The sequence below is a fragment of the Schistocerca americana genome, chromosome 6 (assembly GCF_021461395.2).
Source record: "Schistocerca americana isolate TAMUIC-IGC-003095 chromosome 6, iqSchAmer2.1, whole genome shotgun sequence".
In the NCBI taxonomy this organism is placed as follows: domain Eukaryota; kingdom Metazoa; phylum Arthropoda; class Insecta; order Orthoptera; family Acrididae; genus Schistocerca; species Schistocerca americana.
Window position 1 is genome coordinate 540,452,359 of NC_060124.1, and position 25,052 is coordinate 540,477,410.

General features: G+C 38.6%; 1 protein-coding gene across 1 annotated transcript in view; it reads left to right on the forward strand.

The window, feature by feature from the left end:
• LOC124620279 (serine/threonine-protein phosphatase 6 regulatory ankyrin repeat subunit A) overlaps positions 1 to 24,845 on the forward strand; it is a 437,897-nt gene extending 413,052 nt beyond the window's left edge. Inside the window, exons 20-22 of the mRNA XM_047146947.1 lie at positions 9,665 to 10,015; positions 10,441 to 10,566; positions 24,452 to 24,845. Coding sequence (XP_047002903.1) covers positions 9,665 to 10,015; positions 10,441 to 10,566; positions 24,452 to 24,666 — 692 coding nt within the window. The 3' untranslated portion in view covers positions 24,667 to 24,845. The remainder of the gene's footprint in view (positions 1 to 9,664; positions 10,016 to 10,440; positions 10,567 to 24,451) is intronic.
• The last annotated feature ends 207 nt before the right edge of the window (positions 24,846 to 25,052 follow it).

Below are 25,052 nucleotides of genomic sequence, written 5' to 3' on the forward strand. Positions count from 1 at the left end.
GTAGACTGATAGATGAACTAATGGAAGCTGTATGGACAACATTTAAAAAACCATGCAACAGAAAATGCCAATAGTGGAAGAGTACAGTACATATAAAAGTTTGGAGGAATCCTTTGTGGAGCAGTGGATGGCAGTTGGTTGATGGTGATAATGATGAAACTGTTTTCTTTGCTAACTGATATTTCTTTTTTAATCTGTAGAAAACAATCATGCATGTGGGACAGACTAGCCATCTAGCAGTAGTGTTACTGTCTAGAAGGATATCATCCCTGTCATACAAGTGTAAGAAACTCACATTTGTGTATCTGCAGATGGTGCACCTTTGGTAGATAATAAAGAAATCACATTCTCAGAAGAGATGGAAAAATACTTCAGAATTATATTCTTCACTGACATTTTCACCAACTTGTTTGTGCTCATGCCAGCATAAAGAAAATTCAGTGTTGACAATGTTTTGTAGAGTTTAACATTTCTTCCTCTCTGAAGATGAAAACTTACTTTCATGGTTATACTTTGATTGTGTTACCTTATAACGTTAATTTGTGCTTCTATTTTCTGTTTTTCCATTTCCTCTCCCCACCTGACCCACGCCCTCTTGAATTCTTTTTACTGCAGTTTCTCTCTCAAACTACTCTTACTTAAAAGCTCATTAGACACAACATTAGTCACCTACTTAAAAGAAGATAATGGCTGCTTTGGTGTAAGACTAGTTTCATCACATGACCCTCCATTTCGGACAGAAGTCATGCCAGTGAAGTGGTGTCTATGTGCCAGTCAGCTGAATGGAATCAGCATAGTAAGATGGGTTGACATGGACAGATGACAGGATGACTGAAAAGAGCTATTGTGTTTGGACATGCTGTTGACCACATCACAAATGAAGTTCCCCAATGTGTTGGTGTATCAGTGTGGACTATCCAGTGTGTATTCATGTAACGGTGTACCACTTGCATTTAAGTAACACAGGGTAAGAACAGTGATGATAAAAAGATTTTAACCAGCATGGACTGGAGACAAGTATCATACCTCATGAAGGACAACTGATTTCAAATCTGGGACTAATTGCTGCTGTTGGTGAATGTAGGTCCATCTCAACCAGTTTCTGAGTGAACATTGTGAATGGAAATGCAGGCAAAGGGCAATTAGAGTAGGGTACTTCACAAAAGGCCATTTCTTTCAGTGGCACATAAAGATGTGGGTCTTCAGTAGGCCATGCAATACAGAAACTGGGGTGTAACTGAGTGCATGCACATAGTGTACTGTGACAAGTTGTGATTATGCCATTTTTTCAAATGATGCAAGGTGTTAAGTGCAGAGATGTCTCCATGAGGCTTTTAACCTACAGTGTGTGGAGCCAGACAGGTTCTGTTATGTTTTCAGTAAGTCCAAGCTGTCCTAGGTGCAACATTCTTTCAGGAAAATCAGATTGTCCAACACTATTCACCAATGTATTTACTCATAAAGCACATGATGGCAACACATAACTATAACACCATAACTTGTCCCAGCTTACCAAACTACAATCACCGCAAAAGACTACTGTTTTATTTGTGGTAACAGTGCAAACATTTGACTAAACAATTTTCAAACATTGACCAACTGAGTCACTGTAAAAGACAAGAAACAGTTAATGCAATGTCAGTGTGTCAAACTGTTCATTCTGCACAAACTGAAGCTACGTAAGGGATTAACTTGTTAGAGTCCCACAGTCAGGTGAAGGAAAAGAAAGAGAGTGAGAGGGACATGAATCTTTTGGAATTGAATGAAATTCACCTTCCCTTTCCATGTGAAAAATAGGAAAAATTTGCTCTTATCAGATGGCAGCAGATGTAAATGTGGAAGTGGTACAAATATTAAGTTTTCAAAAGAGTGTATCTTTAATTGAAAAGAGAGAGAAAAGGGCTGTGTTGTAACAGACAAACATTTGTGCTTAACTGCAACTCAAACCTGGATAACGGTAATCAGTCAGTGTTTAACTCTTTGGAGACTGACCACTTAGAAGAATACTGGGCTAGGAAACTGGCCATTTATGCTATTTTTGTGAAGTGTTACTGGCACATATTTAACTGCTATATCTTCAAGCATTAAAAACCTGGTTTCAGATAAAGCACAGTCCAAACAGAATTTGAAAGACTTCTTGGTAGACAACTCCTTCTGCTCTAGAGATGGAAATTTAACAGGGACTGCTAGACCAGGTTAAGTAAAAATGCATGTCAGATTTCAGTTTTTACAGCACTTGGTCACAACTGTCAAGATTACATATTTTGTGTATGATGAATTTATTAAAAGTGCATAACTATATTTCATTCTGATAGTGTATTAATTCTGTAAATATTAGCAGTTTGAGTATACTGTAACACTTTTTATGTTATACTTTCTGACTTATTCCACACCCACAAGAATCATCTCATTTTTGGGGCTGTGGAACAAAAAACGAATCTAATCTAAAGAGTTAAATACATATCACAACAGGATCAAGCTTCAAGATTTATTTTTCATATTTACTTTAGTTCTTTGATTTATAACAAATGTAAAAAAATAAATGTCATGTAGCACTACAGCCTGGTGAAAGTCTTTTGATTGGATGCCACTTCGGCAACTTGCGTGCCCTTAAAACCAGTGGCACCCAGTTTTCTCTGGATGAATACCCATCAAAGTACTAGCAAGGGCCAGTGTTGCTTAACTATGGTGATGGGCAGGAACCAGTGTTACCAACACGACAAGGCCATTAGCTATAACAAATTTTAAAATATTGATGACAGAAACTATAATTATCCTCGCAAGAAAAAAGTGTAAGGTGAGGTATTGAGCAAATTCTTCTTCTCGAGCTTCCAAAATTTCTTGCTCACTCAACAGATGTGACACATTTGTAGAAGAATTACACTAAACTGTGAAACCTAATGACTACATTTACAAAATTATGTCAATGTGATCATATTGGCTCAACTGTTCACAGCAGCTGCTATTACATTCGCTAATGTTTCTTTTGAAATAATTCTGGAAACTGACAACAGGAGGTAGCACCAGTCAAGGAACATGTAGCAAGACGTCTATACATTGTTCTCATGTGAAACAAATCTGGCATTCAAGGGACAGGTGGCTCACGCATCAAGAAACTCGTGCCCTGACCTGTACTCGGGTGCAGTCTTTTTAACACAAAATTGTGGCATTTCCACAGCGTTACCTCCATATTAGTTTATCTGAAAACACCTCCAGGTCTGGCTCAAATTTTCATTGCCACTGATGTTGCTTCTACCATCTCCAAACACCACTACCCACAGTTCCCCCACAGGGTGTATGAGAATGCTATTGGAAAACCATGGCCTACCAAGTCATAAGGATATACAGTATACCAACTGTGTTAAACACATTAAAATAAAATAGAGTCAGAGGGGATGAAATCAGTGAAGATGCAATAATATGAAATGAAATCATAACAATTGTTCAAAAATGGGAAACCTGCAACGTGATGAATACACTGTGAAAAATGAAAACTTGTGCCAAACCACTTCACAAACCCAGAACATCTCCTTATTGTGAGCAGCTGCCTAGGCTATTGGACTGCCTAAGCAAACCTCCACGCTTGAGATACACTATCATTGGCATTAATGTTCCTTCCTGTAAGTCCTGAGGGCTACAACCAGAGGTCCTTCCAATTGGTATGTGGGGGAGCATCACTGGAGTGACCAGATTTGGTGGGTGATGGCTTTGTCGGCTAAAGGGATGTATATGGATTGACTTAAATTCATTGAAATGAAACAAATAGTATCAGTGGGAGTGAAATCAATGAAGATGCAACAATATGAAATTAGATCCCTGAAAAACTACTCAGAAATCTGAACCAGCAATGTACTGAATATGTTGTGAGAAATACCTTTGTGCCATACTGAAACTTAAACATACATCGTGTGCTTATTATTGCGGCCCAGCGCACCGGCTTATGTACAGCTGTTTTCATGTGGCACAGCACTTGCTGTGCCATCTGTGCCAAGTTGTCAGCCGTGCATGCACGCGCTGTTTAATCACAAGCACATACTGTATAGGGTTACAACACTCCTTCCCCCTTTGTGGAAAACTATTCACTGTGGAGATGCCCATGTCTTCATCAGATGGAGCTAACTGCTGGAGCATGTGTCATGCTGTCATAGGTATCAGTTTCATAGGAGAATACAGTCCAAAATGGCACGGGCATCACAGGCGTGGTGTGAACTTCCCCATCAGAGACCATAAGGGGACACCGGTGATGGAGGCTCCATATCCATGTTCACATCTGGCACTCAGCAACAGAGGTGGTGGCGGCAGAAATGGTGGCAACATGGGCTGGGGAGATGGAGACAACCTGTCGCTAATTGCTCTGCCTGGCAGTGGCACCCAGATTGAAGAAGGGCACAGGAGTTGAGGGGGCATAGACCACACTGTAAGGGTCAGCGCAGATGGTGGAGGCAGCCGCAGGAGTGTTGGGGTCTCTGGCACATAGTCAGTCACATGTGGGAGGAGCTGGTCATAGTGTCAGGACACAAGCCATTAGAGGTGCACATGACACAGAGTCAGGGACCTCTGCAATGATGGATGACCACTGGTATCCACTTAGTGGTGCTGGCCAAACCTGCAGGCTCAGATGGTGGAGCCTAAATGGAACCCATCCGAGGTGGATGCCGGCTGGTAGCCAGGAGTTGGCCAGAGCAGATAAAGCAGCATACGAGGCTGGCAGCCGTGAAGCAGTTCCACCGGGCTATGGTCGCCAATGATAGTGAACCTTTAGGAGCTCAACAACCTATCAAGGATTTCCTCAGAAGAAAACCAGGTGACATATTTTTTCATTTGAGTTTTTAGTCATTTCACCTAACCATTTGACTGAGGACAAAATGAAGGGGCTGTAACATGCCAAATACCACTCTTTGAACAAAAATCTTCAAAATCTTGAGACACAAATTGCAGGCTGGTGTCTGTCACAAGCATGTATGGTAATCTTACCAAAGAAAAAATCTTTGTGAGGCCCATGACTGTAGCCACAGTGGTTGTTGATGGGCAACAAACCACATAAGGAAAATTTGAGAAACCATCAACTAGTACAATCCAGATGGAGTTAAGGGATGGATTCGCAAAAGGCGCTGGGGGGTACAGGCCATGAGGAAAGAGAGGTCCATGGTGCTACCCGATGGGTGGCGCACTGCAAGCAGACTGACAACACACACCTGATTTCATTGTCAATACCACTAAAATGTGTCAGTGGGCTAGCAACTTTGTATGAGAAATACCTCAGTAATCCATGTGGGGAAGGTGCATAACATCCCGCCACAGTGAGGACAGGACCACAACACTGGGAGCTGACTCTTCAGTATCCAACAATAGCACACATCAAGAACTGAGCAGTAGTATTGGAGAGCATAATAATTACACAAAGGGTCTGACAACTGGTGCAGTGGTTTATCTGGCAAGCCGAGGTAGACAAAGGGAATAACCTGATGCAAGACAGAATTGGCTGTGACAGCTGCCGACAGTTGAAAATTGGTAATGGGAAAACCATCAACAGTGTTTTGGCTTTGATGTCTAAATGGAAACACAAAGTTCATCCTGATCAAGTGCAAGGTCAAGACCAGTCAACAACTGAGAAAGAGCACCGGCATTAGCATGTTATGCTGTGGGGTGGAAGGCAGTCTTGTAGTTATAGCACAACAGAAACAAGAGCTCAGTGTTGCAGGCGATGGGCCGCTTTGTCTGGAAGAGATGCCAAGGGATGAAAAAGAGAAACCAGACATTTATGATCAGTAATGAAATGAAATTTAGAACAGTAGATGAAAACATGAAATTTTTTTAGTGGGTACACAATAGCAAGTGCTTCTTTTTCTATGTGGGAGTGGCACTGTTGTGCCTGATTCAGGGTGTTTGAAGTGTATGCAACAGTGTGTTAGTCATCCATGCATTTTTGCATGAGAATGGCTCCTAGAAGGTGCTGAAGGTGCTGAATGTAATTTTGACTTCAATAGGATAAAAGCACACTCACAGGCAAGTGATTAGTGTAAAACCCTTACATGAGAGAGCATGAAGGTCCTGAGCCACTGTGGTCACATCATGAAGAAATTTATGGCAGTACACAATCTTCTTCAGCCCACCAAAAATGACATAAACGCAGGAAGACAGGTGTGGACTCTATTGAGGGTGACTGAGGACCTCGCTTCTGAATGTCTGCAATATCTCCGTGACAGTGTTATCTATATGAGACCCTTTCATTTTCATGGTACAAACGACCACACTGGTGAGCTGCCCTGATTGTTTTGAGTTGATTGCTTTGTGAAGAGTGATCAAGGTTTGTGTGTAAACTACACTTTCACCATTTTCCTATGGTGCAGCAAGTTGATACAAAGGGGACCCTTTTAGTCAGGGAAGGAGGTGAGCATATCCTTTTCACCCTTGTGTGCATGGTCTTGGAGTTTTTGGGTAGCAGTGAGTTTGCCTGCTTCCACTGGAGACTTTATCATTTTGACTCGGACTCAAAGTGATGACTCCACATCTCATCTCCAGTGACCACTCAAGACCAGAACTCATTCACTTACTTGGCATAGTGCTGCAGATGTTCAAGAGAGAGTCCCACTCAATATGCTTCCTCTGATAGCTGAAGACTTTTTGAAATTTCAATCTGTATTTAATGAGGCATCAACACTTCTGATGCTTGATCCGGCCTCTGCTGCTTTGGCTGCTACTGTAATTCACTTGTCAGGAATAACGAGGGCATTCACCTGCTGGACAAAGGCACCAGCAAAGTGGTGTGGCATTCCAGACTGAGTATAATCAACCGATGCCATCTGTCATTCCCTCAGTCATTTGTGCCACACCCTGACCATTGCAAAAGACATGCAGTGCCCTCCGTACACATGTGTCATTTTTTGATGAATCTTCATTCCTCATGTTCCTTCTGCTGTCAGGAAGTAAATTATACCTCATTGGTCTCCTTTTGAAGTCTCCTTTTCATTGCTCTGAGCACAGCTGTGAAGCAATGGACATTGATACATGTGCATGCTCACTCTGTCATCATGGAGGTATGTGCTCATGTCCTTTAGTGGTGAGTTTGGAACCTCAGCAAGCACTCTAATAGGGACAGCACCCTCTTCTTCAGGAAATGACACAATGATATTTTCAGCCATTTACAGTCTCCAGCTCTCTTCTTTTTGAATGCACTGTATGTTTTAATCAAAGTATAGATGGAGAGTGCAATGATCCGCATGTATATGGCCTCAGATTTGAGTTTATCTTTTTATGGTTATCAGTTTCCGCACCTGAAATAGATTTATGTATGACTATGGTGGTGCAGTATGATCAGCCATTGTAGCAGATGTTGCAGGCTTGCTTAACACTGGAATTGAAATTCTTCTACATATATAGAACTCTTATCAATAAATAAGAAGACTTTCTCCTTTAACAATTTTCAAACATTGTTTCATAACATACATTAAATTTGTGTCACAAACACTGTCTTCACGTATGCATACACCATAATTACTCAACCACGCAAACAATTGGGTTTCCACTCATCTGGTACGAGATGTTCCTGGGGAGGGTCCACTGGGGCTCAAACCACACAGTAACCCTGGGTTCAGTGTGGGGCGGCAGTGGGGTGGGTGGACTGCTGTGGCCCATTGTGGAGTTGTGAACCACAGTGGGCTGTGGCAGGACGCAGCCTCTCCATTGTTTCTAGGTCCCCAGTTTATATATACAATACAATACATTAAATTCCAAATGAGACTTTGCACCATAAGGAACGTCTCATTACATGCAAAAACGCTTAACAAAAACTCCAAAAAGTTTCAACTAAACAGCAAAATTTTTTAAAGATTTCCATCATCATTTGTCTGGTAGGTAGATACAGTGTTAAACATCACTCTGCCGGAGTAATATGTAAGACCACAGGAGGGTCTTCCATTTCATTTCAGTTAATTTAATTCAATTGGAAATATGATTATAGTTCAAATAAAGTAACTATCAGTTAACAGATTGCAATGGAAGGGCAGTGTTGCCAGCATGCGACTGGCCACACTTGACGAGCTCTGCATCTACCTTCAAAACAGGCAACACATGGGGTGCTTTGAATTTGAGAAAGATCTGTTATTGGCTTGTGGTTGGCCCCTGCCACTTGACATACTGAAATGTCAGCCACCAAATTACTTTAATTGAAGTATAGTTTAGGAGTCTCTTCCACTGTTTCATACTTTGTCTCCTTTGATCTGGGATCCCTGGATGACGTTCTTATGAAGTTGTTGAATGATTCTAATTCTTTGCAACCATTTTTTCTCTTTTTCCAGATTAGGGAAGCTGCATTTTATTTATCCTTGCCTTTGCCTGCTACAAAAGTGGAAGTTTTTTTCTGTTGATAGTGTATTGTAATTTAATTTTGAAGAACACTTGCTTCATAGATTCAGTTTTCATTTACTGCTTTTGTTACTACTTTATGATCACCCTTTCCTCTCCTTGTAGTCACATAATATTATAATGAATATACAGCTTCAAACATTTGCAGAACTGCTTTCTCGTTTCAGCTACAGCATTGTTGTAGTCTGAACTGCACATTTGTGTTCAGCTTTTCATTGACGTAAATATCTGAAAAAGATAACTTATTTTTTAAAAAATTTCCAAAAAAATAGGGCTTCCATACTGGGTATACCTTGAATGATTTTTGGGAAATCAACATTATTCTTACCTTATAAGCTGAATGTTTAGATATTTTTCCCTTGACTAAAAATCATTTCTACATATTGAATTTTTTGATGTTTTTGCTGACATTACATTCTGTTACCTCATAAGTAAGTTAAAAAATAAGAACTTGGGACTTTCTTTCTACAGAAATACAAATGTTTGTACTGAATTACTTTATTCACCAACCAAATGTTATAAATTCTTGTGGAGAACAGGTGCTCTCTGGAGAAAAGATGCTCAGAACATTGATCTATTTTTTTATTTCTTTATTTTTTATTTATTTATTTATTTTATTTTTTAAATTTTTTCCCCTCCTCCTTCCCATTTAGTAATCTGTCATCCTTTCCTGTTTACTTTTTGCTGTTTTCCATTTACAGTTTGGCCCCATCCTCTTTCTTCCCCCCCCTGTTCACCTTAAGCACTTTTCCGTACTTACCATAACACATTTTCTTATTTTTCCCTAATCTCTCATACCCTCATTTCCATCTTGCATCAACAGTGTTTCTAAATCTAATTTTTTGCATTTTTTGATTAATTTCCTTTTCCTAGTATACAACAATTGGCTCTATGAATCTTTAACAAACATAATACTGTATCAGCGGCAGGCTGTTCTGGTTTTGCAAAGTTATCAGTAGTGAAAGAGTTTGCAGAATGAATCTTTAACTTTTTGCACAGTTTCAATCTGTCAGGAAGTTTCATTGAATTAGTTTCTTTTAAAGACTTTGTCTTTTCCACTACACAGATTTTAAAATATTTTTCTTTGAATTTTTTGATGACATATATTTTGATTTTCACAGAAATGTTTAAGTATTACATTATTTCAGATTAAAATAAAATATTTTTAACTTTATATTTATAACATAAAATCATTAGAGTAAACCTTTTGTTTAAAGTGATACCATTGAAAAATGTTGCTACTACCAAAATGACCACTACATTCTGTAAACTGAGTTGTCTTTTTTTGTGCCTATTTCAGTGTATCTCACACCACTGGAAGCATTTGAATTGCTGTTTTTTGCTGTGTTTGGGATGACAACTGTTGAAAATGTCAGAAAACATACTAACAAGACTCAGCCAGATTGGACGAATGCTCTCTTTAAGGGCATGTTCATGGTGTACATGCTGGTGTCTGTTGTTGTATTGATAAATCTGCTTATTGCTATGATGAGTGACACATACCAGCGTATCCAAGCACAGTCAGATATTGAGTGGAAATATGGTTTAGCAAAGCTAATTCGCAATATGCATCGTACTACAACCACTCCGTCACCATTAAATCTCATTACATCATGGCTTCTTTACTTCCTTCGTTTATGCAAGCAGAAGAGTAAGTTGTTATACTGTTATGTTATAAGAGTCATACATGTAATCTGATCTGCTAGTAGTTTTCTACAGCAGTATATTACATGCTACACCTAAAAGCAAGTTTTCAAGTATATCCTTTGCATGTGAATAAAAATCAATAGCTTATGCATACTCATTTCTTAACAAGTGTATCACTTTTATTAGAGTATATGAATTAAATTTACTGATACTGTAACAAAATTTAAAAAAAAACAGCTCTAGAACTAAAATGAAGGCTTCTGAAAATAAAAAGTTGTTGTAGCTAGCTTATATAAAAGGAAAGTTGATATGAACTATTAAAATGTTATGTCATATTTTTAGATTTAAAAACTAGCTGCACAGTTACATTAATGATATAATTATTTTAAACATAAAGTTACAATAACATGGTTACCTTGAACTTTTCAGTGACAAAACGTAAGAGACCCAGTCTGGTGCAAATGATGGGTCTCCAGAGGTCTAGAGCCAGTGCAAGATCAAAAATGGGAGCAAAATGGCTAGCAAAAGTTAAGAAAGGCCAAGTTGCTCCTAAAGGTATGAAAGTCTTACCAGGCATACCAAAAGTATTTTCTTTTTTATGCAAGTCATTGTTTCATGATGCTAATTTAGATGTTATTGTAAAAAAAATCAACAATTCCAAGTCAATCCAGATGAGGGGGAATAATGACACTATTATACACCGTATATAGACAAGCATAACAAAAAGACCACTAACTAAGTATGTTTTTGGCCAACAGGTCTTCTTTGGAATTAAACAACATACATACACACACACACACACACACACACACACACACACACACTAAACTGTAGATCCCATTAATGATGACGTCCTTCAAGGATATGATACGAATGATTTATGTATGAAAATGTCATTTGTTGTCAAGTCTTTATTAATGACTTAGAGATGGTCCCTCTTTTTATATCGTAAATGGATGCAATTTTACCTTAAGTTACTGCAGTTCTAATTTTAATACTAGTATTCATGTTATTGAGTGTGCACAGTTGCAGTATAAAGATTTTTTACAATCAGAAAGCATAAACAGTCCATTTATGTGCTATAATTTTCCTAGTATAAGACCAAACCCTCTAACACTCTCTCACACACGGGCACCAAATTCACACCTCATGCCATACCAACATTGAGTATTTGTGGTCAGCTGGCTGGTTAGGGGATGGCAAGGGAAAACGAAGAGGGTAAGGGAGTGAGAATGTAACAGTCAAGCAGGGGAGCTGGTGGACGCTTAGGCCATGGGTATGTTGGTGGGCTGTGGCCACTTGCACAGTTTGAAGGAGCTGCTGCTGAGTGGTGTTGTGTAATTTAAGATTCTCAGGAGTAACATGTTCCAATATTATTCTCTTAGTTCAACAAAAGATGCTTGTGAAAGTGGAAGACATATTTTAGGCAACTGTGGTACACACTTATGTTGACCTGTGCAGAAATGATGAACGAAGCACAGACACAGGTCATTGGCAAAGCACAACAGCAATTGAGTGTCTCCATCTGCTGTGAAGGGGCCGCTTGTGCTTTGCATTGTGACCTGGCAGTTTTTTGGATGGCAGAGAGAAGAGGCACTGTCTACAGTGTAAACGTACAAGAAAACAATTGAAAGAGTCTTGATGTCTAGTATATAACATGGCCTAATGTACATACAGGACAAATGTAACTGTCACATGTTGTGTCACTGCCAAGTAACATAGCTCAGTGAAACTTGGACCGTACATGGAAAGAACTGCCACAATATAGTACAGAAGGCAAGTGAAAGAAATGCACAATAAGGCGAACACATATGACCTTATATTCCAAGAAAATAGTTACACAGAAGTCACCATGATTTGTGATTATCCACTAGGTATTACAAAAGGCCAGACATGTTTCTGAATAGGATGTGTGATCACTATGGACAGCAGTGCATGCTGTGCAACATGCTCCCATGCTGGCCGTAAAGTTGGTAAGAGGTTCTTGTGGGAGGGCATTGCATTCCTCCATCACCATGGTTAACAACTGCTGAATGGTCATTGGTGCATGTGGACATTCTGCAAAACATCTCCCTAATGCCTTCCACATGTGCTCAGTGGAATTTAGGTCATGGGATGTACATGCCAGTTCAACAACTGTTCTTATTGTCAGCCATAAAAACAAAGTCAGGGTCGAATGCAACCCTGGAAAGACACACAGGGAAGGAGTACAGTGTCACAACAATGTTGACAGGTGCATTAGTGTGTTCAAAGATTTAGAGGTCAGTGCACCCATGTAACATTATGCCTTCCTACACCAGACTATGTTTACCACTAAAACAAACATGTAAACAATGTTTTTGTGTGCATTACGTGTTCCCACCTCTCATCATATGAGGGTATGTCTAGAATCACTACTCAAACAGAATCTGCTCCAGTCTGAGAATATCACACAAGCCCACTCCTCATTGTTCCAGTCCCTATGCTCATGGCACTATCACAAACGCTGCTGTTGATGTGAGGGTGTTTGTGGAGCACAATGTACTGATCATCTGGCAAAAAGACTATTCCCCATGCAGTCACTGTGCCAATGTGAAGCATGATATTGCATTTCTTGCAGTCCTGTTGTATGTAACTACAATTGCACCCATTGTCTGATGGTCATTCTAGCTTGTTGCATAATGTTGTTGTCATGCTGCCACTGTTGATCAAGGTCAACCACCTCCTCTCCTTTGGGCAGCAGTGCCTGTGGTTTGGAACACTCCCCATGCACATGAAACAGTTTTGTGAGCAATACCAAAGCCGTGGGCTACATACATCTCACTGCATCCTTCTTCCAGCTTTCTGGTGATTCTGCTCATGTAAAGTCATCCAGCTGATGTCTCTGAGCCATGCTATAGTAAAGAACACTACTATAGTGCATCGTGACCTCTCATTGATTGGCAAGCACTGACTTCTTCTGTTCCTTCAACTACCTTGTGTTGTGTGGCCATCTCTATTTGGCAGTATAATACTCTGACCTCGCATCAAGTGACATCCAGCTTTACGAGACCTCTGGCAACATGCTCCCACACTGTCATTCGTTTCCACCAAGTTGTTAATATGTTATGTTACTTTACCTATCTCATTCTTAAGTTTTGCAGAGCACTGTAATTACTGCTGGAATAAATGTAGTATATCTGCATTTGGTTGTTAATTAGTAGGTGCAATGTTTTCTCTTAGTATTTAGGAACTAATCATGAAATGTGGTGGCCAATAGGTGTAATGTATCATCATTGTGCAAGAGTAATTATTTCAACTTTGCTATTGATCTGTGTTCTAATTCCTATACTCAATTTTCACTGTTATATTAAAAGAACAGTTTGGACATAGTTTTTGATTTGTTGCTGTTGCCACTTAGGTAGTGGCCAGTCTTGGACTGAATACAGATTTGATGCATGTAAAGTTCCTGGGCAGGGGGCTGGAAAATGTCCCCAGTCTTTTGTTATAATAGAATCCAGTCATGATTCAGCCACTACTGTATAGCATGTTGGTGGAATGTCTATGATGAGGAGTGGAGATTCTAATTTAAATGCTCCAGTTGTCAAGATGGTACAAACCTTGATCTTGAAGAGTACTTTTATTAATGGGGTGTTGAGGTGAAATAGTCACTAGTGGGTAATCTCAAGGGAACTAGCACAACTGAATTGTTTTAGACTTGCTCAGATGTGCAAGATGCTGACTAACTTTTAATTGTGTAGGTGCTTGTGAGATGAAAATGGATTATAATTCTCTCAGTCAAAAGCTGTCTGCTGTGTCAGCTAGCCAACTGGTAGAAACTTACTCCCTGCTTCCTAAGAGAGCTTGACATCCTACTGCCCTAGAGCAGTATACAGGGTGTAACAGCTAAATCTGGACAAATTTCAATTTGAATTTCCTGCCATATCGTAGTTCCACTGAAGGTGTTCTTGAAAGCCATAAACATCTAGTAAATAGTCAGAACCCCAAAATGGCCAAGACATTACGGACAGGTGTGGAGTACAACTGAAAAACCATGATTAATCAAAAGTCTTTGCACTGGACGTTCGTCCATTGAAATAGTTCAATTCTACTGGTACCTGAGATCAACTGTTTGTGATATTCTGGCCAAGTATAATGCATTGGACAAGTCTGACGAAAGTTCTGATAACCAGGCTAGGAAACCTCATTTGACAAAACATGTGTCAGGAATTGCAGCAGTCATTGAAAAGACTCAGGTGCTGATTTCGGAGAACCTGGAGCTATCGCTTAGGAAATTGGCATCAGTATTGAATGTCAGCCAGCGAACAATGTGTCGGATGGCAGAGGAGGACCTCATATGAACCATTTAGCCCAAAACTGGCTCTCGGATAACATTGACATGTTCTGGTCAAAGGAGTTCTGGCCCCTGAATAGCCTGGATTTGGGTCCTATTGACTACTACATTTGGAGCACAGTCGAAAGACTTACCTGTAAGACAAGGTACCCTAATATCGAAGCAGCATTCACCAGTATGGACAGTGATATTTTAAAGAGTGCATGCAATCACTTCAGGACAAAATTAGAGGTTGAAGGGGTTACATAGGGTAATGTTACTCTTTATAGATACCGCTATGTATATGTGAAAATATTTTCAAAAAACAAAGATGCTGTAACTTACCAAATGAAAGCATTGGTATGTTGTTAGAGACAATAACAAACACAAACACACACACAAATTTCAAGCTTTCGCAACTGATGGTTGCTTCATCAGGAAAGAGGGAAGGAGAGGGAATGACAAAATGATGTGGGTTTTAAGGGAGAGGGTAAGGAGTCATTCCAACCCCGGGAGTGGAAAGACTTATCTTAGGGGGGAAAAAGGGACAGGTATACACACACAAACACACACACACACACACACACACACACACACACACACACACACACATCTGCACATATACAGACACAGGCAGACATATGTAAAGGCAAAGAGTTTGGGCAGAGATGTTAGTCAAGGCGGAAGTACAGAGGCAAAGATTTTGTTGAATGACAGTTGAGGTATGAGTGGCAGTAACTTGAAACTAGTGGAGGTTGAGGCCTGGTGGGTAATGGAAAGAGAGGATATACTGAACAGCAAGTTCCCATCTCTGGAGTTCTGATAGTTTGGTGTTAGTGGGAAGTATCCAGATAACCCGGATGGTGAAACACTGTGCAAGATGTGCTGGCCATGCACCAAGGCATGTTTAGCCACAGGGTGATCCTCATTACCAACAAACACTCTCTGCCTGTGTCCGTTCATGTGAATGGACAGTTTGTTGCTGGTCATTCCCACATAGAAAGCTTCACAGTGTAGACAGATCAGTTGGTAAATCATGTGGGTGCTTTCACACGTGGCTCTGCCTTTGATCGTGTACACCTTCCGGGTTACATGACTGGAGTAGGTGGTCTGGAGATGGGAACTTGCCCTTCAATATATCCTCTCTTCCCGTTACCCACCAGTACTCAACCTCTGCTAATTTCAAGTTGCCACCGCTCATACCTCACCTGTCATTCAACAACATCTTTGCCTCTGTACGTCCGCTTCGACTGACATCTCTGCCCAAACTCTTTGCCTTTAATATGTCTGCTTGTGTCTGTATATGTGCGGATGGATGTGTGTGTGTGTGTGTGTGTGTGTGTGTGTGTGTGTGTGTGTGTGTGTGTGTGTGTGTGTGTGTCCCTTTTTCCCCCTAAGGAAAGTCTTTCGGCTCCTGGGATTGGAATGACTCCTTACCCTCTCCCTTAAAACCCACATCCTTTCATCTTTCCCTCTACTTCCCTCTTTCCTGATGAAGCAACCGTTGGTTGCAAAAGCTTGAAATTTGTGTGTGTGTTTGTGTTTGTTATTGTCTCTATCAACATACCAACACTTTCGTTTGGTAAGTTACAGCATCTTTGTTTTTAGATATATTTTTCCCACGTGAAATGTTTCCCTCTACTATATTCATATCATTAAAAGTATTTTCATTTTCTTTTGTATTTTGATTTAATAAATTTGCTTTAAAAAAAATTTGTATACCCGGATTTAAGCAGTGTGCCCTGTAGAAGTGAATTTAAATGTCAGTAGTAACAGGAAATATGTGTATCAAAAATATTTACTCTAATGAAAAGGGAAGAACAACATTTGCAACGCATCACCCTTCTGTATGAAGAAGACATTTGAGACTATGATCATAAAATTATTGAAGTAACTTTAGAACACAGTGCTGCATCCTGAGACAACAGCTAAATACACAGAATGGTTTCTTAAATTGCAGGAATTAGAGGAGTACTCAGTTGTGATTGAAAAGCCAAATGCTCTCAGTGAAAATAAAGATATTGTCTCATACTGGGATATTATAAATACTGAAACAAAGAAATGTAAGAGGAATGCTCTGATGAAATAATAAGTGATGTCAAAAAAATGATAAATCATGTTGACAGTGAGCCTGAAAAACTTTCAACTTATCTACTTACTTTGCAAGAATATTTTATGGCATAATTCCTCTGCCTAAAAGTGCAAATGTGTGCAGCAATGTTGCCACACAATATTTATATAGGGCAAACAAGTGTCACATCAGAAATGTAACGAGGCAGCACCATAGACAGGAATTGCATTCTCACATCAAGAATTCTTCATCAGTTGCTTTGCTGTTGATGCACCATAAATCTGAAACTGTTGAGTGTTTCAGCACAGAAAATGAGGGTGTGAAGCTCTTGCACACACTTTTCTATGGGAAAGTGCTTAATGATTTGTATTCTTGTTCCTGATGCATATACCTAGTGGATTGAGCTACGCCTCAAAAAAACTTGGTAAAATGGATGCTCAGCATGGTTAACTGGTGGCTGTAGAGCCAACTGGCTGTGTTTGAACATTATGACTCCTTGCAGGAATTGGTGGACCACATAGCAAATGCGGTACAGCATACCTCTAATACAATCATTCCACAGTATTGCAGTCAGCTTTGAAGATAGTCGCTTTCCTGGCAAAGTGAGGAATGTTGCTAAGTAAGCAGTGATGGATGTGCTGCTCTGTGAACACTGCAACTATCTAGATTGCAAAGACCATGGTTCAGCAAACTATTACCAGAGTGAGGCAAGATTACAGTGATTATTTCTGTACTGAATCAACTGTTTCATTACTTCAACGCAATTGTGAGAAGTCATCAGGATTCCTGACATCACCTCCTGCAACTGTCTGGAGGAGGGAGATGTGATGCCAGTTGTGGTGGACAATTTCACTGTCAGCTTAAAACTGAATACTCATTGGAACTATTTACTGATGGATAAAAGGTGGGCTGGACTTCACATCAAACAATAAAATAGTCCACCTCAGTAGCTGTGCAGTCAGCATGATGTATTGCTAACCGAAGGGGCTCAGGTTCAAATACCAGGAGGGTCTGAGATTTTCTCCGCTCAGGGACTGGGTGTTGTACTGTTCTTACATTTGTATCACCATAATTGTCATTCCACTGTCGAGATGACTGTATAGTCATCTTGACAGTGGAATGACAATTGTGATAATACATTCCCAAAAACTGATTAAAAAAATACTGAGTTCTGTTATTGCCCTTTTCTACTCTGTCTAAGGCTCATGAGACTTCATACAGTTAAGGGAAAATAGAACCTTCAAACAAGATGTGACAAACACTACAACTTACAAACTGATGATGGGTGACAATTTTGGCCCCTCTCCTCTAACTAGGAAAGGACTGATGTGCTCATCTAGTTATTACAGTATCATCTGAAAAAAGGAAGTTATTACAGTATCACATGAAAAATCTGCATATAAAAGTCCTTGGGTAAATGTCTCCTGGTCTGGATCATTCATTCATTCATTGTGCTCCATAGAGCCTATCAAAAAGAAGAACCTTCAGGGATGTGAAATGAGTCAAGGTATACATCAACACAAGACAAAGACATTGTAGAAACTTAATCTGTATGCTGTATTAACGATACTGTTATCACTATGCTGCTTTATGCCACTCATGCTTGTGCCATCTAAATTTAATCAAGTTAATCAACAAAAAAGCTCTTAATTTGTAAAAAGCAGCTGCCTCCTCAGTTTAATTATATAGCTTCTGTGTACCTGCTTTAGTAGCTGAATATTTACTGGATTACAATGGTATTTTTCAAAGAAAATATTTTTACACCTATTAATAGAAAGTTTTATTTATAATACATTATACTTGTCAAATTGCTACATAAGAAATACTGCCACTTGCCATTTAGCTAACAGAAGTTTTCAATCACTAAATCTAGATATTCTGACAGTTTGTAGAAATAGTGGCTAATAATGAGTATTTCGAATGATCTGTTGAAATGGTTCAGTCAAACACTGTAGGATGTCAACAACAATGCAGGATGTCAATGAAAATGTAGGGCATCACTGTCAGTGATATTATGACAGCATCTTCTGCATAAAAAAGAGGAGAAGGAGGAATAAAAAGAAGAAGAAGAAGAAGAAGAAGAAGAAGAAGAAGAACATAAACTGTAGAAAAGCACTTGTCACCAGAACCAATAATAGAAATTATTGGTTTATGTGACATTAACTCCAGATTATTGTTCAGTTCGAGCCAACTTTGACAGAGAGAAGTTTTCAGTAAAATAACTATAAAACAGAGGTTAATACAAGTGATTCAGGAAAGGTTATACATGTAACTATGTGCTCAGGTGGTAGAAAGCCTGGGTTGAGAGTCAAAGTGTCCATAAATGTAACAAGAACAAGAAAATGCCAGCTACTGCCTCTTCACATGGGCTACCAAGATACCAGTGAACCCAAAGGCCTTAGAAAAAAAAAGAATGCAGAGCAGCTTATCTCACTTGCAATGGCATCGCAACTTTTCATCATCTTTATCTTGATTTCTGAAAAGCATTTGCCTCATTACCATACTTATGCTAATTGTCAAAAGTACAATCATATGGGGTATCAAGTGAAATTTGTGACTGGACTGAGGACTTTTTGGTAGGGAGGATGCAGCATGTTATCTTGGATGGATAGTCATCGTCAGATGTAGAAGTAACTTTGTATGTGCCTCAGGGAAGTGCATTGGGACCCTTGCTGTTCACGTTCTTTGTTAATGACCTTGCAGACAATATTAATAATAAAATCATTATAGGTAACTGCAGCATCTACAAAAAGCCTGAAGTACTATCTGAAAGAAGCTGCAAAAATATTCAGTCAGATCTTGATAAGATTTCAAAGTGGTGCAGAGATTGGCAACATGCTTTAAAAGTTCACAAATGTAAAATTTTGCACTTTAAAAAACGAAAAGTGTAGTATCCTATGACTGTAATACCAATGAGTCACTGTTGGAATCAGCCAACTCATACAAATACCTGGGTGTAACCATTTCTAGGGATATGCAATGGAATATTCACATAGATTTAGCATTGGAAAAACATGTTGTAGACTTCAGTTTATTGGTAGAATACAGGGGAAGTGCAGTCAATCTACAAAGAAGATTGCTTACGAATCACTTGCGTGACCAGTTCTAGCATATTGTTCAAGTGTGTGGGACCTGTACCAGATAGGACTAACAGGGCATATTAAATGCACACAGTTGGGCAGCATGAAAGGTCACAGGTTTGTTTAATCTGTGGGAGAAGTCAGAGAGGTACTGAAGGAACTGAACTGGAAGACTCTTGAAGATAGATGTAAACTATCCCAAGAAAGTCTATTAACAAAGTTTCAAGAACTAGCTTTAAATGATTACTCTAGCATACAGAGGCATTCAATCTTTCTTCCTACGCTCCATACATGAATGGAACAGGAAGAAACTTAATATCTGGTGCAATGGGATGCATTCCCTGCCATGCACCTCATAGTGGTTTGCAGAGTACAGTTTTGGATGTAGATGTCATGTGAATAGTTTAAACAAAACAGACCTAGATAAATTATTTCTAAATTACATGGTTATCACATCACCAAAACAGAGGAATATCGAGAAAGAAGCAAAGACAAGGAATAGTGTTTTGATAAATTACAGCATAAGGAAAATAAATGGTCATACCACCTGTATGTGCTGCAACATTTCAAGCTAAATCATGATGTCCAAAGACAAACTCTCAAATCTGGCCAATAAATCCTATGTAACAGGGAAGTTACCAGCTGAAAACCAAGGAGGTGACAACAGCACTGATGAAGAGAAGGAAGTTACGCAAGCTGTAAAGAATGTTATCAAAACATACAGATGTAGAGAGAGCCACTGTTCAAGGAAAAATTCCTGAAAAGGATATTTAACATCCAAGCACAGAAAAGGTTTATGCATCTATGTGGATGAGTAATATTCTAGGACTACTCAACCAGAGGGGTTCAGATCATTGTCAGTTGATATCTAGATGATCCTTTCTGTTCCAGGAGTACTGAGGTACTGAGTTAGTGAAGTACAGCCTTAGAGACTCAGGTAGGGGCACAGTGTCTGTCAAGTAATTATCTGAAGTGTATCTGACTTTGCTGTTGCCATCAATACCAAGTGTAATGCCCATAGTGAGTTCAGAGTCCTGTAAAATACTCATTTTATTAATGAATGGTATTACAGTGTTCTGTTTCTTCTCAAATCCTGTAACAGCAACAAACCAGTTGCATCTCACAAGGAAATGGTTAAAGGAAAGGGCTACATGTACCAGTTTTAGTTTTTCACAAATAAGAGTATTGTCTGTTGATATCAGCTGTTTGAGACTCTTTTTAATCTAACCATTCTGCAAATTATTCTAAGTCTTAAAGTTCCAGTGAGGTTTCTGTGCTTTATATTTGACTCAAAGCCATAACATTTTCCATTTCTAAGGAATCCTGTGGCAAGTTCTCTGAAGATGCTGAATTTCTCACAGTGCCTTAGCTAAAGATCCTGGGGGAGAGATCTGCCATGCCTGCTTCAACTTTATATAGCATTTGTGTGATCTCTGCTAGATTGTGGGTGCATATTGCACAGACTGATCAAATCTATGTGTATCAAAAGCATGAGGGGATTACGCTGGCACGTATAGAATCAATCCCATATGCAACCTCAGTGCCGAAGCACCAAGCACTTGCTATACAGTAACAACCCTACACAGTGCATCAGGTATACTGTTTCTTAACTTTTCAGAACCATCAGTGCACCAGTCATTTCTGTACCATACCATGAAAGTAATATTCAAAGACTGTGGTATTAACTCCCAAGGTCATTTGTATCCACACAAAGCACAGCCATGTACCACTTGGTGTGGAATGAAACCAACCCAAAAGGTTTATCAGTGGGAATCTAGATGATGCACTCAGCATGTCCTGAAGTTCTGCTTACCAAATGAATGTACACAGTTTTATGTGGGGTTTCATGCAATTTTGAGGACACCAGAACAGTTTAGATGTTTTTGTAATTTCCTCACCCAAGTCTGAGTGCCCAGTAATCTACACAGTTCATATATTCTGTTGATACAGAAGTTCACAACATTCAGTGCCACATTAGAGGTGCAGGTATTCACAGGTCCAGTGAGGAAGCTCCCACATTCAATCTAAAGTTGAGATGTGCACAAAGTGTGGTTAAATTTTCCGGTTAGCAGGTTAGATGAAGTGAACAAATAGAGTTGTGTGATTAACTTCTTGTGGTTGGGGTTCACAATTATGTAAAACTTTTTAAAAGACATTACAGTTGCCACTGACCATATAAATTATTTATTTTCACTATTGCAGTTTTGAGAGGAATATGGAAAAAAACTGTTCTTTAGCACATGTTAAATTTTGAAAAATATTCTGATGTATACATATGTCATCATTGCTTCTGAGCTTTTTAAAAATTTTAGTATCTTTAACAAACATCCCAACAAAGATTCTACATTGTTAAAAGGCTAAGATATGACAATGATTTCTATACAAGTTGGGAGATCTTTTAAGTTTGACATGTGCAAATGCATAGTCTCTTTCAGTATACTACTTGCAGATGACAATAAGTCTGAAATTACAACAGAGAAAATAAATAATTTCTACATTCATTGGCAAATATGGTATCTTTTAAAGAGAATTGTGTGAATTGATTTAAGTTCTTACCATCATGTGGCATTCAAACTATAATTTATTGGAGAGGACAATTAAGCACTTCCATCATGGAGAGTGGAGTCAAATTGCACTTTGATTCCTCTACTCCTCCCTTCTATGAAACTAATGTAAATTGCTCCCCTAGCAGAGATCCTGGGTACAATGTTGCTGATGGCACAGTAATTGAAAACAGAGAGAAAACTATAAAATCATTCCAAAATTTATTTAAATGCAAGAGAGAAAAAAACAGATAATACATTTACATTAATGTAAATCAACACTTACCTCCAGTTGATATCTTATTTTTTATCAGCTCATTAGTCTGTTTTGTTAAGATTAATTCTGCAGATATTTTAATGTTTCCATCTAACTTCAATGATTTATTAAAATATTTCTGAGTTTTATTGAGGATGTGTATTTCAATTTTCCAGTGAACATGTTTCTGTATTTGGTTCAGGTGTTCTCAACAACCTCTTTATGAAACAAAATTATCTTATTTTGGACGTTGTTGTAGAGTTTCACTTACTGAGAAGATATGTCTTAACACTTCATAAAGCAATATAATTTGAACAAAAAATGTTTAGCAAGTGCCTCACTTCCTAACAAATTAGTAATCGAAGCAATAGTAAAAACTTCACTTGGTTACTAACTCTCTCCTGTTGGCAGTAACATGGATACATTGAAGTTTTGTTGTAAGCAGACTGTTTGTAAATAATCAATCTAAGTTCATGTTTCAATGTTTATTGATTTAATTCTGTTTTTGAAACTTATTACAAATTATATTAGGTTGGTGCACAAGTTCATAACATTATTGTTTAGTGTGTTGGTATTTCGGTTGCTATTAGTTTATTTATTGATCATCAGTTTTTTATATATAGTTCATTGTTGCTATTTGAATTTACATATTGTCCATTTTGTCATTTGGAGATAGTGAATGGGGCTGCAGGTGCTATAAAATGGAATGGCAAGTGGAGATATGGAGATAGTGAGTGGAGCTGTGGATGCTAGAGAATGGCATGCTGAATGGAGGTATCTGAACATTTCTGACATATTCTTCTGTTTCAGTTCAGTAAAGGGGTAACAGCAGCATAGACAGCCAGAAACATTTGCACCATGTATGGACGTACTGCCACTGGGTAAACCACAACAAGAAAATGGTTTTCTCATTTAAGGAGGATTGTTTTGACATTAGTGATTGTTCACGTTGAGGAAGACCTTTGGGTTTCATTGAAGATCATTTTAATGCATTAATACACAGTGATCCACATCTGCATACTCAAGAACTGGCAAAAAACTGAACTGTGGTCATTCTATCATCGAATGACATTTTCGTGCAACGACTTCAAAAACTTCGAGTATGGGTACTGCATGCTCTAAGCCAAAATCACAAATATCAGCAGATGGCCATATGTGCATCTGTTTGCTTGTTATAAATTGTCTCATGAACAACACCAACTTGTTTTTAAGCTGACATAAGGAAAAGAAATGAATGGTTGAGCCCAAACAAAGCAGCAACTCTTCGTACAAAGACCTGTGTGCATCCACAAAAGATAATGTTGTGCATCTGGTGGAATAGCAACAGTGTGGTATACTAAGAATTGCTTCCCCCAAGTGTAACCATCACTTCTGACATGTATTGTCAATGACTGAAATGTCTTGCAGATGCAATCCAAGAATGATGAGGAAGACAGCGTGACGTGATGCTACTCCGTGATGATGCCCACCTGCATTCTCAAACAGTTGAAAATCCAGGATGGAATTTACAGTATTATGGAAAGAATAGTTGCTACTCACCGTATAGTGGAGATGCTGAGTCGCAGATAGGATTCTGTGACACTGACAAAAAACACTATACAGAAGCTGGGTGGGAAATCATTCTGCACCCACTTTATTCGCCTGATCTTGCACCCTCAGATTTTCACCTTTTCCGCTCTCTGTCAAACAACTTTCAAGGAACTTCTTTTCCAAATGCAAATGCACTTTGAACATGAATCAATGAGCTTTTTGCTTCAAAATCACATGATTTCTACAGTTGCAGAATCAGAAAGTTACTCCAGCATTGGCATACTGTTGTAAACATAAGGAGAATATATTATTGATGACTAAAGTCTCTGTTATGTGTATTGTTGTGTTTATTAAACTTAAGGAAAATGGTATGAACTTAAGCACCAATCTAATGTTAATGTAACATATAATACGGACAGCTTTCAAACACTTCAGTAACTTTGTGATTTCAGAACTGTGCTCGTATCTACATTAAAAGAGCTGATTTTAGCTCTGTATATTAACTGAAAATAGGTTGATTCAGTAAAGATTCATGCACACAAGTCTATTTATACACCATGAAATTCACAAAGTACTGTCTTCATAATTTTTTTGTACAAGAAGAAGAGAAATCTGTGTAAATAATTTATACTAAGAAGCATTAATTATCTGTCTTTCATCTGATTTCAGATTCAGTTGCTCTGAGTGTCGTACACTTGAGCCCTCTGGGATCACAGCTAAGCTTTAACAATGTCACACGGATAGAAAATGTGACAGATTGGGAAGCAATAGCTAAAAAATACAGAATTCTGATGGGTGAGGTTGAAGAAAGAGTTGGAAGCTCTGCATCAGATGATGATATTTCAAATGTTGAAAATGAATCCAACAATAACCATGAGAGCTAAAGACTCATTACGTTGCTAATATTGTATGAATCTATGGAATATCATATTAAAGCCTAATCATATGTAGATTTCATAAATTAAGATATTTTCTCTGAAAAAACAACTGGGCTTCCGATGTAACACCATCATTAAGATAAATTGTAAACATATAAAGAAAAGTACTGTGCCACTACATGGAATTGTCTTTTGCCATTTTGCACAAATTATAATATATATCGACAAGTAGGAACAATTGCTTGCAAAATTTTTTATAAAACTTTTATACAGAGTGTATAGAATGAAACTAAAAATATTTTACTTACTATTAAAAGACTACTTCGTAGTAATGTTTAAACAGATATCTTTATGAAAGTGATTGCTTTTGGATTGTTAACTTTTAATTTCTG